General features: G+C 42.5%; 1 protein-coding gene across 1 annotated transcript in view; it reads right to left on the bottom strand.

The window, feature by feature from the left end:
- Window positions 1–5,746: 5,746 nt before the first annotated feature.
- LOC145390674 (tryptase-like) overlaps window positions 5,747–15,153 on the bottom strand; it is a 12,938-nt gene continuing 3,531 nt past the window's right edge. Inside the window, exons 2-5 of the mRNA XM_080265467.1 lie at window positions 12,606–12,777; window positions 8,697–8,844; window positions 7,847–7,983; window positions 5,747–5,917 (exon numbers count right to left, since the gene is read on the bottom strand). Coding sequence (XP_080121593.1) covers window positions 5,747–5,917; window positions 7,847–7,983; window positions 8,697–8,844; window positions 12,606–12,777 — 628 coding nt within the window. The remainder of the gene's footprint in view (window positions 5,918–7,846; window positions 7,984–8,696; window positions 8,845–12,605; window positions 12,778–15,153) is intronic.

The raw sequence follows: 15,153 nt of genomic DNA, 5'->3' as shown, positions 1-15,153 counted from the left end.
TCACAGAATTCGTCTCATATTTCTCAAAACTCCCTCATACGTCTCTTGCTTCATGCTTGTTGTACTTCATATCATTCTCTCCTATTATATTTGTCCGTTTTTATTATACTCTCTCTCTCTCTCTCCCTTCAAACTTGTTATACTTCATATTTTTCATCCCTCGTATTTGTCCGTAATTTTTTTACATGCTCTCTCTCTCTCTCTCTCTGTTTGCCTGTCTATACTGAACAAGAAGCGATGATATGGCACAGTAAACCAGTCCCCGGCAGTTATTTTAGTGCTGACGCATAAACACAACAGGATATCTAGTCTAAAATGTCACATATCAAATCTGGAGTATCATCATCATCATCATCTGGACCTCCTTTCCCACCCTAGGGCAGGGTGAGGAGTAGCAACGTCCAGACAGCCTAAGTTTGCCCAATTCAATGGGCCACTCTTCCATTCACCCATCATTTACGCCCACGGAATCATGGCTCCATCAGATAGGACAAAAGAATTTCATCACGCTCTATAGCTTCACATGAGTTAGGAGTAAATTAGGTTAAAATTTACGATTTTATGCCCATTTGAAATTTTAGGCCCAACCCACCGGGCATTGATCCCCCTACCTCTAACTAGGGGTGATCCCCTTGATGTACTGAGGCATGTTATGCAGATTTGAACGGTACGAGTAGGCTACACCTTTAGGTTTTGGTTTCATGTCGATATAACGAATATGAACGGAGTTATGGCGAAAAAACTTTTTTTTTTTTTTTTTACATTTTTGGGCCTACAGCCTGAGCCTTGGCCCAATTTGCCCCCCAAATTAATCAGGTGACCAGAAGGTCATAACCCATCATTCCTGTAATTTTAGTCAAAATCGCACCAGTAGTTTTCGCGTAAAGTGGTTAGCAGACAGACAGCTAGACAGACAGGCAGACAGACAGACAGACAGACAGACATACAAACAAACAAACAGACAAACCAAGTGAAAACAGTACCGGTCCCTGAGCCCCTCCGGGGCTGTGACGGGTAATTACTTGGAATAGGCCTATCCATGTCTCACGTTTTTCACTCAAACTACCCGCTCAGCTTTTTGACAAACTATCCATCAGTCTATTTGTATAACCTTCAGAGATTTTTGCTGGAGGGCAATAATTAATTAAGAAAATGCATTATCTTATTTGAAGGTACTAATATTCTCTTCTGAAATATTCTTATTTTCTTTTACTTATTTGCTAGAAGGACGATTTTCTATTTTTCCACCACGAGATAATATTATTCAGCAAAATGAATTTGTTTAGATAATTTTACTCAGTACTATTTTACTCTTAGATTCTGTTGGCAGAGGGTCATTTAACTGGGAACGCTGATGACAGATTTCATAGTATTTTTGTCTTTTCATATTTAAGTTATGTAGAATTAGAAATTGTTTAGCGACATGCTCTCTCTCTCTCTCTTTTGACACGTGATTAAAAGCAGCCAGGAGTAACCCATTCCTCTAGGTAAATTACTGTAGTTCGGCACAAGAGTCTGAGGTGTCGTTATCGGACCCTAGCAACCCACCAGTCATCAATGCGTCCGATTTCGTATCATATTATACACGAATCATATTATTATATAAGATCATATACACGAATCACACTCGTAACATAATAGTATACACGAATATCATTATACACGAACATGTACACGAATCACACGCGTATCATATTATACACGAAATCGGACGCACTGTTGACGGGTAGGTTGCCAGGGCACGATAATAGACGCGCGCCACGGTTATAACTACCCTTGCCACTGTCAGAAGATTTTATTAATTTCATTCTTTATTATTTATGCTCAAGTAGGCCCTTTCGTAGAGATGGGTGAGTTACTTCAGTCTGAGGATGTGCTTTTTTCTTTTATTCCTCCTTCTACCACCTGACTCTTTTATTGAGCTTTTGGGAGATCTGTCTTACTGGAGGAGAATGATGGAGCCTGTGATCCAAAAGTAAATTGAAAAAAGAAAGACTGAAAAGAGAGAGAGAGAGAGAGAGAGAGAGAGAGAGAGAGAGAGAGAGAGAGAGGAGAAAAATATGTGATGGTCCCAAGCTGAGGGGTCTAAGAACAACAGAAGGCCGTATTCTCATTGGCTTGGGGGTTGTCGCAACACCTCCACCTTAGCGACTTTTTTTCTCTATTACACTTTAATATCCCTTCTGTTATTCATGCAAATGTAAGTCGATATTAAAAGAAAATTCTTCTTTTATACAAGAGAACATTAAACTCTCAAAGGATCCCATGGGTCACTCTCAGCTGGATAAAATCGTCTGCCTTGAATTGTAATAGAAAACGAGAATCGTCCAGAAACTATTTTTTTTTTTTCTGTATTTCAAATTAATGGTGGCAGTATTAACACTCTCAGTCTCCTTGTACTCACCCTCTGCTGAATAAAATCATCTGGTTTTGGCTGAAGAAAGGTTTGTTGCTACCATGAGATTTTTAATGGTAACAGTACTGATGGCGACAATATTAACTCAGGCTCTTATGACTCACAGTTGAATAAAATCGTTTGGTTTTGACTGGAATAACAAACTAGACATATTCTCAGCCTGAAAGATTAACATAATAGTAAATTCTCTGGAAAATACTTGAAGGGATGTTACTTCCGTTGCACAACCTCAGAGTAAAAAAAAATCTGTAGAGATCATTATAATGAAAAGTTATGAGGTAAAATTAGACAGCGATATTTTTGGGGGTGAATAGTTTTATTGGGCGCCTCAAAATATATATAGTACATAGACATATTTTACGTTCTAAGACACAATAACAATGATTATATATATATATATATATATATATATATATATATATATATATATATATATATATATATATATATATATATATATATATATGTATATATAATCATCTAATCCTGTGTTGCTCCATGAGGAGCGTAGGAGCCCGGGGCTAGGCAAATTTGTCCTGACATTTAATGACATTTAAGATGAGTGACCAGCTTCAATCGTCCCTGAGTGACATTACTTGAGCAATAAACCCCAACCATCTTTTGGATATAAACCTGTACGGGCTCCATCCGATTGAAGCACCCTAATTACCCACTAAACCACCAGAGGCCATTGTTTGGTTATATAGTTACCACCCAGCGTAGTAAATGGTTTCCTGGTGTACACGAAACCATTTAGCTTGTCAGTCAGTGAGAGTCACCCATGGGGAGGAGAAGAGGAAAGAGCAGACACCTGAGAGTAGTGCTACATCGAGTGAGTGGATGGTGAGCGTCCCCACCTACCACCATATATACGGTATATATATATAATCGGGAGACAGGGGGCCTGCAGTCCTAATGGACTCAGGTTATAATCCACGCTGGGGCAGGGAACAGTTTAAGGATTTGAATTTCATAAAAGTAGGCTGTACTGATCTACCAGACGACCTGCTGAAATGTAGTAGAGTACCCTTGCTAATACCAATACTCTAGTCCTGTATGAGACAGCCCTAGCATGTATCCAATATGGACGGCGGGTGATAGCGCCGAAATGGCGACATGTGGAGGTGTACGGTATGCAGGAGGATTACTGGGCTCTGGGAGCAGAATGTGAAGCTTATGCCCAGAATTGGACATACAGCATTATGAATTATCTATGAATCACCGCGAATTATCTGTATTTAATGATAGGGAGACGTGCGGAAAATATAGAGAAGAACTGGAAGAGCCGAGATGAGAAGTAAGAGAGGGAAATGTGTATGAGAGAGTGTGAGAGTGGACACAATGCTCAGGATATGTCTGCAAACTTTTGGTTGAACTTCAGTTGGTAAGAAAACAAGCAGGTGGAGAGTCATGATGATAATGATGATGCGCACTGCAATAAGACGGTTACGAATTTTGATAACAGCCGTCATCAAAATCATCATCATCATCCGGACCTCCTTTCCCTCCCTAGGGTAGGGTGAGGGGTAGCAAAGTCCGGACAGCCCAAGTTTGCCCAATCCAGTGGGATACACCCTTGTTTCTAAGTCTTTCTTTACTTTCACCATTTCAGCATACGTGGTTTCCACATCATTTTTGTAGCTTTGCACAGCTTCATTCACCTGTGTTATCTTGTCCTCAATATCACTGCTCTGGTTTATAAGACTGCTTACTTGCCTAATTGTCTCTGTGTCATTTTTGAACTCTTCCATAACACTCTCGTGGTTGTATTCAAACTGAAATCTTTGGTTTAGAAGGCAAGATTGTGTTTAGAAAGAGTAATGAAGAGCTGACAATACAGGAATATGATGAAGAGCGGAGGATACAGGAATATTATAAGTCGCTTCCATTCACTCATCATTCAAGCCCCTGGAATCCTGGCTCCATCTGATACGCCAAAAACTTTCAACACATTCTGTAGCTTCACAAAAACGTATCCCATAGTGTTAATCCGGACGCTGTGACGTTAAAGAGGGGTGCAAGATCCCTGATCATGCACTTCTTCTCACAACATTCATCCAGCCAGTTCGTTCTCTTGTCAGTTCCCTAGCTTCACCGACTTCCAAACCTCTCTTCCTCACACACTCATCCATCATATCTCTCCACCATCTCCTTGGCCTACCTCGCCTCCTGCCTCCTTCAGATTCGCTCAGATATACCTTTTCACCACTCTACTGTTATCTATTCTCTCCACATGACCATACCATCTCGGAACACTCTTCGATTCTGGTGTCCACTGATTTCCTCACTCAGCATCTTTCACGAATCACATTATTTCGTATCCTATCCACTCTCTGTACTCCACACACATTCCTCAGCAGTCCCATCTTCACTGCTGTCACTCTAGACTTTTCAGTTTCATGCCACACCATAGTCTCACATCCATATGTTAAAGTTGGCATTAACACTCCTTTATGTAAGGCTCTCGCAGCTGCAGCACTCAAGCCTCAGTTTCTTATCAAGGCCTTCATAGCACCAGCTACTTTCCTTCCTTGTGTCACTCTACTTTCCACTTCATTTGCACATTTTCCTCTCTTTTCTATCACTGTACTCGGGTATTTGAACTCTCTCACCAATTCCAGTTTCTCTCCATTCACTGTAAACACTGGGAGTCACTTTCTCGATTACCATCACTTTACTCTTTTCTGCATTTACTCTCAAGACACGACGCTCACAGACATCAGCAAGACTTTTTAAAAATACTACTGACGTTCGAGAAGCAATGAGAAATATCGAAGGCAGGACACAATGCTGGCATGGGAGTGTTAGTATACTTTTACCCGGGTAGGGTAAGGTTGATGATGATGGTAATGATGGTGGTGGTTGTGTAAGGTAAAGGTGATGATGGTGATGATGATGACGATGGTAAAGGTGGTGGTGGGAACTACGATGCGTTGCTAATAATACCATTATTTTGATGATGATTGCTTTCTAACGTTTTACATGAAGAGAAAGGAGAAGTATGGAGGTCAGAACAAAATGATGGTAGAGGATTGTTGGCGAACTATTGGCCGTGACACAACAACTGGAAAGAAATTTAACAAGAAATCTAACAAGTGGTTGATGATGATGATGATGATGATGATGATGATGATGATGAGGATATTTGTTTGAGCAAAAGTTAGAAGATTTTAATAAAGATGAAGGAAAGATGTTCCTGGATGCTCGGGAAGGAATGAGATGCATGGAAATTGCTAAACAAACTGTAGCTTGTAACAGTACCGCAGCTAACACGAAAGCTAATAGGTGGATGATGTCCCAGAGGCTAACAGGTGGACAATATCATGAAAGCTAACACGTGGCTGATCCGGTGATGGTGTTGATCCAGTCCAAGAAGTAGGGAACCCTGGTGTAGACGCCTGGGTGGGATGGACTGGCACACCCCTCACCGTAGCTCACTATTCCCACCAGTGCCCACCGTACGTCATCCAGCCGTACCACCAGAGGGCCGCCACTGTCACCCTGTTTAGGTATGTGGCACGGTTTATAGATGACTTGTTTCACTTGGATTATTTCTACATTACTCCCTTCACCCAGAGGCCATCTTATTCACTTTATTCATCTTAACACTAACACTACTCTCCTGACAGTAAAGAGATTGCTGAGTTTTATCTTACCCCTGATGTTCTATTAGTCTCTCCTTAACTGGATAAAATCGTCAGGAGATCCACAGAATAAAAAGGAAACTTAAAGAAACACTCAGAGTACAACACCTGCACCCTACATTCGACCCATGGATAGAACCTTTGACTTGCTGTGTGACCTTGACCTTTGATGGATTGTTTTCAAGATTGGTTCCTTCATGCTTTCGTGACCCCCAACCCTTCCAGCACTTGATATAAAAAGTTGTTTGAGTTGATCTTGTCCTGTGGCTTTGATCTTTGACCTATTAATTTCATATGTATCCAACCCGCAGCCCTTCCATTAAGTTTGTTCCAAAGCAGTATGTTTGCATTATAGCGTTCACACACACACACACACACACACACACACACACACACACACACACACACACACACACACACACACACACACACACACACACACACACACACACACACACAGAAAGACATGCAGAAAAACAGTCAGACAGGCATACGGACAGACGGACCGATCAACAGGCAAACACACACACACACACACACACACACACACACACACACACACACACACACACACACACACGATCAAAAATAATACATCACTTGCTTCTGCACGCAGGTGTGGTGAAGTTCTCAGCTTATAAAGGACTAACATAGTTCTCTTGGCTTCTGTTCATCACATCGTTGATTTTCTTGGTTTATTTGATTCCTGGTTTTAGGTCTCTTGTCTAATTTCCCTACGTGTCTTAGTTAATAATATTGCTCTTATTATGCATAAGACTTGAGGAACAAAACAAATAGTTTGGTCCCTGATGCCCAACTTTATTTAATGCAAGGAAGACGGAACCAAAGGCTGGAAGCCTGCAAATTGTTCCCTCCAAGAAAAAATTAAAACAAGATAATGGAGAGTAAAATTCATGTTCATTTTGAGATGCCTGGACACACTGCGTTTAAAAGACTGGAGGTCAGAGGCAGTAGGAAATACAGACAGAGGAAAACATTTCCAGAGTTGATCTGTTGCATACATGAAGGACTGGGAGTAACGGTTAGCTCTTTCATTAAAGAGTTTGGCAGAAAATGAATAAGAGTTTGCTTCTAGCCTGGTGCTACACTCCCGCCGTAGTGGTAGAATGTTGCAAGCAGAGAGTTCAGAGGAGCAGTGACAAATGAAAGAGAGATAGAAAAGAGATAAAAATCCAACAGTGCAGTGAAGAGATAGAGATTGAAGGGAGCCAGTAAGAGGAGGAGAGTTAATGATACAAGCCTTTGACTCCACCTAGCTGAGAAGAGCTGTATGCAGGGAGTCTTCGCACACATGAGACGAATAAAGCCCTTGTATAAAGTCAACAACCGTTCAGGGGTAAAAAAGGCACGGAGTCGTCTTAACACACCTAGTGTCTTGGAAGCAAATTATACAAGCGAGGTAATATGATCTTTCCATCAGTGTTCATCAACGAGCCACAGATGACACCATCCATCTACACATGTTACCCCTTGGGCACTAACACCTTTCATCCATCCATACCGAGTATACGCTATTGCTGTTGCACCTCCTGAACTTTTTTTTTTTTATGCGAGGAAGAAGGAACCAAAGGCCATGAGCCCGCAATAACAGTTCCCTCCAAGAGAAAAACAAAATACAATAGAGAGCCAAATTCAAGATCCGATCATTTTGAACTGTATGAGAAAGCAGATGACACTGAAATCTGTCTGTCTGTCTGTCTGTCTGTCTGTCTGTCTCTCTCTCTCTCTCTCTCTCTCTCTCTCTCTCTCTCTCTCCCTGACCCACCTGGCAAGCATCTCTGTACGGCGTGAGGGTGCAGATGACGGAGTTGGGGTTCTCTGGTAAGGGCGAAAGTTCAGCGCATTTCTTCATAGTGATGATCTCTAAGGCCACCTCCTGCAGGGTCTGCGGCTGGTACAGGGCTGGAGAGGGATAGGAGAGTGTATGAGGAAAGGAAAGGGGGCACGAAAAGGGTTGGGCAAGGGGGAGAGAAGAGGAAAGGGGTGTGGGAGTAAGGAAGCAAAGGGAAATGGATTATGGGAAAGGGTCAGAGGAAAAGAAGGGAAAATAGCGTGAGAAATCCTCTTGGCTTTCATCTCGCTCACTTCAGAACACCCAAAAAACTCACACACTTTTCCTCCCCCTTTCCCTCCCTCCCTCTCACACTCCCTCCCTCCTTCCCTACCTCTCACATCTGTACCTTCTCCCTATTCCACATCTTCCCTCCCTCTCTCCCATCTCGTATCTTCCTCTCTCTCTCTCTCTCTCTCTCTCTCTTCAAATACCACTTCTCTTTTCTTCCCTTCTAACTCTTCTTCACACCATCCCATCCCACCCTCCCTCCTTCCCCTCCCACCCTTCCCCTCATCCCCTTTCCGTCCCTCCTGCCCTCCCTCACCCCTCACCCCTTCTCTCCTGTCCCTCATCCCTCATCCCTCACACCATCCCCCCTCTCTCATCCCTCATCCTACGCACCCTCCCTCCCTCCAATCCCTCTTCCCCTACAGGCTCCATCACTCCTTCCTATCCCACACCCTCTCTCCTCCCATCCCCCCCCCAGCCCTCATCCCTCACACCCTCCTTTCTTCCCTCCCCATTTTCTCCCTCCCACCCATCCCCCATCCCCCACACTCACTTCCAGATTTCATAACACCCCACCCCGTCACCACCGCCATCCCTCCATAGTCAATGTCTTCCTCTAAGGCCAGGCAAATGGGCTGAATGCTGGGGTCCTCCTCCCACTCTAGGTCATCCTCCAGCTCTATAAGGCCGATGTCGTTGCCCTGGAAAGTAGATAGATAGATAGATAAACAGATAGATAAATAGATAGATGTGTAGATAGATAAACTGATAGATTGATAACAATATGGATGAAAGGGTCGATGCTGAAGTCACTCATCCACTCCAGGTCATGCTCCAGCTTTATAAATAGATAGGTAGATAGACAGGTAGATAGATGGTAAGTAGATAGATAGATAGATAGATAGATAGATAGACAGGTAAACAGATAGATAGATAGTTCGAAAAATAGATTCATAGGTAGATAAACAAATAGACAGGTGGACAAGTAGATTAAAAGATATAAAAGCAGACATAGAGATAAAGAATATGTGGCTGGATGGTTAGATGTGGCGGTAACCCTCGAGCACTAGGCCATCCTCCTTCTATCAGCCCAATATCGTTGCTCTGAGAGATAGATAGATAGATTGACGGATAGATATAGATGGTGGATGGACTGACAGATAGACAAATAGACTGATAGACAAATGAATAGACAGACTGACAAATTTTTAGATGGATGACTAAATGGTGGCGTCACTCTGCCATTCCAGGTCATCCTCCAACTTGATAAGGTCGATAACATTGCCCTTGGAGATAGATAGATAGATAGACTCATAGATAGACAGATGGGTAGATAGACGGATGGGTACGTAGGACGGTGGATGGCTTGATGGAGTAATAGATGGATAGATAGATGGTTGGAAGTTAAGTGGCTGGACTGATAGATAGACAGATATATGCATACACAGAGAGACAGACAAACATAAACAGACGGATATAGACAGATTAACAGGTGGACTGATGGCTAGACAGATGCTTACATACATAGACAGATGGATGGGTAGATAGACAGATGGGTAGAGACAGATAAAAAGATAGATTTTTGATAGACAGATACATATATACATGTAAAGATTGACAAGCAGATGGATATAGATAAACAGATGAGCTGATGGATAGACAGTTACATGCATAGATAGCCAGATAGATAGACAGATAGATAGATAGATAGATAGATAGATAGATAGATAGATAGAGAGAGAGAGAGAGAGAGAGAGAGAGAGAGAGAGAGGGAAATGGTAAACAGAGATAATTTAGATTACTATTAGAGATAAAAGATATGATAGGTTTGTTGTGGTAATGCGGGCAAGGAGAAAACTCGTATGTGAGGTATAAGGGCCCTAGGCTAGGCTAAGGTAACCCAGATCATGGAATTATAATGATGATGATGATAATGATGAAGATAATAATGATAATGTTGCTGACGAGGACGAGGATGGAGACGACGACGACGACTAGGAGTGGAAAGAGGAGGAGGAGTAAGTGGACTTGATGATGGTGATAATGATGATGATGGTGATAATGATGACAATGGTGATGCTGAAACACACAATGCTTGATTCTGTCTGTTAAAATGATCTACTGTACAATAATCTTTCTGTCAGGACTGTGTTACCAATAATATATATCGTGGTTAAGATTATTTCCTCACTGCTATATAGTATTAAAAAGTGTGAGATAATTCACATCTCCGTGCAGTGGGAGACGGGAGATGTGGTAGTGTGAAGTATGACGTATGGTAGTGTTGTGTGTGATGTGACAGTGTGAAGTGGTAGTGTATGGTGTGGCTGTGTGTGGAGTGGCAGTGTTTTAATTATTATGAGGCTTATGAGTGTGTAAAGTGGCAGTGTGAGGTGCGGCAATGTGATGTGTGTTATCTTAAAGGATGAAATTATTAAGTGTGGTAGTGCCTGGATATGTCACTGTTTGGTGCGACAGTGAGTGGCGTTGTAGTGTTGTGGTGTCATAGTGTGAGGTGTGGCAGTGTGAGGAGCTAAGTGTGTGGCTGTGGTGATACGCTGGCCACACTAAGAGTCGCCACTGAGCTACGAGTACATACTGAGGATTTGACCGACTTTTCTGAGGTCGTATTCTCTAGACGTTGGAGTTTTTTCTTCCACTTTTTTCTTTCATTGTAATGCGTCTTATATAGTTTTAATGTTGATATAGTTTCTGTAAACAACGTACAGTGACTAAAAAAAAAAAAGCATTGGCCCTCTTAGCGCACTAGGCATGCTAAAACATGGACGAAACGGAGTAGTGTATGAGGCACCTTGTGATTGCAAGTGCAGATATTGTTGTTGGTAATTGTCAGGACACGAAATCGAACAAAACATCACATATTAAGTGCTATATTTCTTGTGGCACCGAGTTAGTAAAATCATGTGTGTCTGCAGAACTCGACCATTTTCACATCCATTGCACCTCAGGGGGCCGATGCGTTTTGACTTACTGTACGTGCAGGAGAATATTAGCGCCATATGCAGTAATAAACGAGTAAGAAAGAGAGGAGGAAATGAACTTGCAAGGAGGAGATGCGAGGAAGCTTCTGGAACCCAGGAGAATACGGTAAACGATACCCATTCCCTATAGGTCGAATAAAGACGAGATAGCCTAAAGAACATGGAAAGTAATGTAAAATTGTGATACGCAACTAAACGGCTGAGGAAGAGGTGTTAGCTAGCCTTCTTAGTCCAAAATGTTGCTATGCACTCTACTTTGTCGGTAAGTGGAGTAGTTGATATGTAAAAATAAATAAATACATAAATAAATAGCGTGCCATACGCAGAAGTAAACAGGCAAGGAAGAGCCATTAGAGAAGCATTTAACAAGAAGGAAAAGACTTTGATTAATAGCTGTAAAATAAACGAGGGTCATTAAGGTAGACTATCTATTTTTGCTGTTTCAATCTTCCCCTACAACACAACCCGCAACAGTCAAATTTATATTCAGGTCCCCAATTGCACTGCTGGATGAGAAGATACAGGAAGGGGGAACACAGAGTCCACCAATCTGACCGCTCTAAATATACGTCACTTTATACTCGCATTTACTTCAGTTTGTCCTTAAATATACGTCAGTTTGTACTTAAATGTCAGTTTGTACTTAAATGTACGTCAGTGTGTACTTACGATCTATGAGAGAAATGAAGTCACTAAATGTACAGTGAGGCTGGATGGGGAGGAAATGGAAAATGTGCGTTCAAGTACTTGGGTAGTGTGATGAGTAAGGATGGAAGTTAAGAGAGTGAAGTGCCTCAAAGGGTACAACAAGGAAGAAAGGTTGCTGGTTCACTGAAAGCAGTGATAAGGAACAGGGAAGTGAGCATGGAAGTAAAAAAGTCGCTGCATGACTGCATTGTGATACCTACTCTAACGTATGGAAGTGAAGCTTGGAACTTGTTGGAAGGACACAAGTCAGGAGTGAGAGCAGTGGAAATGAGTTATTTGAGAGGAGCCTGTGGAGTTACATGGAGAGACAGACTGGCAAATGAGGAAGTGAAGGAGTGCTGTGGTGTACATGTGGACGTGATAGAAATAGGAGAAATACATTGAGGTAGTTTGGCGTGGGCGAGAGACTAACGAGGAGCGTGTATGCGAGTGAGGTGGAGGAGGGGGAGAGGGAGGGGGAGGCCGAGGATGAGATCGAGGGATGGAGTGGAGACTGGAAATGTATATGAGAGAAGGGGTGTGAGCTGGGGGGAGCAAGGCAGTGAAGTGGCACTGGACTGGGCGACACGGAGGCGACTGTTTGTGGTCACCCAGTACGGGATTGAGGAGTCTGGCAATGGATAGATAGATAGTGAACTTAAATATACGTAAATTTCTACTTAAATACAGTATAAGTCAGTTTGTACCTAAATAGACGCCAGTTTTTACTTCAGTGTCACTTTGTACCAGCATTTGCGTCAGTTTGTACTCACATGTACGTCACTTTGTTCTCGAATATACGTCACTTTGAATTCCATACGCCACTTTGTACTCACTCGTAGTGTGGCGTAGTCTGGGTGGGGGATGTACCGGGCTACACGTACTAAACGCGTCTCGTCACGATGCACCGAACCCACACCCACCTCGACGGACGTGGCCAAAGTACTGGGGTGGAGACGGGAAGGGAATAATGAAGGTTATGGTATTTTGATTTTTTGTTCTAAGCAATAATTGATCAACACCTTGGCTGATCCTTAACCATTCCATTAAGTTTGGTCTAAATCCAGTCAAAACTGTATTAGCTATATTGTTCACACACAGACTTTGACTTTGCCCTGTGACCTTGATCTTCCTCTAATTGTTTTCAAAACTGAATCCTTTCGTTCTTGCCATACCTTCAGTTCATTCATCAAGTTTTGTCTATAAAGGATAAATACTAGTCAAGCTGACTTAGTAAGGTCGGATTTTGACCTAGCCCTGTGACCTTAAGCTTTGACTTATTATTCTCGAAAACAATAGATAAGCTCCTTGGATGTCCTTCAGTACTTTCACAAAGTTTGTTTGGAATCGGAAAAAAACTCTTATAATTAATTTGTTCACACAGACAGATAGAGAGAAAACAGACTTATAAAGAGTAACACACACACACACACACACACACACACACACACACACACACACACACACACACACATATATATATATATATATATATATATATATATATATATATATATCTATTGCCAGACGCCTCAATCCCGTTTGGGGTGGCCACAAACAAATCGCCTCCAAGTCGCCCTGTCCCCCGCCATTTCACTGCCCTGCTCCCAACTCACACCCCCCTCTCTCATATACCTCTCCACCCCATCCCTCCATCTCATCCTCGGCCTCCCCCTCCCTCTTCCCCCCTCCACCTCACTCACATACGCTCTCTTCGTCAGTCTTTCACCCTCCATCCTCTCCACATGACCAAACCACCTCAGTGTGTTCCTCATAACGCTTCCTATCACATCCACATCCACACCACAATGCTCCTTTATATCCTCATTCGTCAGCCTGTCTCTCCACGTGACTCCACAGGCTCCTCTTAACCCGTCACGTCCCAAGGTTTTCCGCACCTCTGACATCCCCCAGTCCCGAGGTATTTTCGAATTTTTTTTTTTTTGGCTAAAACCTTCGCTTTTGGTGAGAAACATCGAAAATTCATAGAGAAATCGCTCACCTGAGATTTAAAGTACCCAATCCAGGTAGGAGTTCCTCCTTACCTGATTGGGTTTTCTAACATGCTGGCACCAAAGAAAATGAGTTCTATGGGAGGGTAACTATTTTATCCACTCATAAACGGTATTTATTTATTTACTTGGTACGAATATATATGTAGTATGAGAGTATATTGGTTTTCAAGCAGTAATAAAGGCATTATAAGCATTGTTTCATTCACTAACTAATCACCATACCTGACCTTTTTTTGCCACATTACCTGATCATTATTTCTGGCTGTTTCTTCTTCTAATGCTATGTAAACATTGTCCTCCACATTGTCATCGATTGGGGAATCACTCTGGCCCTGAATATCTTTACTAGCCAGGTCACTGGTAACAGGTCCTTTGCCAAGACAATGGCATGAGGGGGGGAGGGGGGAGGTTATGCGGTGTAAGGCATTGTCCCTGCTTGGCATCTTGTAGAGGAATAGAGGAAGGTGTCCCGTGTATACATACGAAAAATCACACGCGAAAATTGAAAATTGTGCAAATTAGGGACCTTGCAATTGCACGACGTACTGGTACGTCGCCGGGACTGGCAAATGCAAATCGTTGCAACGTACCCATACATCGTCGGGATGGGGCGGGTTAAATAACTCATTTCCACTGCTCTCACTCTTGACTTGTGTCCTTCCAACAATGTCCAAGCTTCACTTCCATACGTTAGAGTTGGTATCACAATACTGTCATGTAGTAACTTTTTCACTTCCATGCTCACTTCCCTGTTTCTTATCACTGCTTTCAAGGAACCAGCAACCTTTCTTCCCTGCTGTACCCTTTCAAGCACTTCACCCTCCAAACCTCCATCCTTACTCATCACACTACCCAAATACTTAAACGTACTCACATTTTCCAATTCCTCACCATCTAACCTCGCTGTACATTCACTAACTTCACCTCTCTCAAAGACCATCACTTTACTCTTCCCTACATTCACCTTTAGGTTCCGTTTCTTACACACTCTCTCAAACTCATCCACCAAGCCTTGCAGCTCCCCTTCGTATTCACTCAACAACACAGTATCATCTGCAAACAACAGTACAGGGAGTTTCCAAACACTATCCTCTCTCACCAGGGCCACTCCAACATCCACTACCCTACCTTGTACCTCTTTTATTGCCCCATCCATGTACAGATTGAACAACCATGGAGACAAGACACATCCCTGTTTCAAACCAACTTTCAAAGAGAAAAATTCACTTAGTTCACCATCCACACGCACTGCAGCCTTCGCACCATCGTACATACTCTTCACAGCATTCAACAACTTCCCATCTAC

Source organism: Coenobita brevimanus, chromosome 15 (genome assembly GCF_032717465.1).
Source record: "Coenobita brevimanus isolate Jiangsu-jjx chromosome 15, ASM3271746v2, whole genome shotgun sequence".
Lineage (NCBI taxonomy): Eukaryota > Metazoa > Arthropoda > Malacostraca > Decapoda > Coenobitidae > Coenobita > Coenobita brevimanus.
The sequence above is the reverse complement of the archived record's forward strand: the minus strand, read 5'-3'. Positions and strand labels throughout refer to the sequence as shown.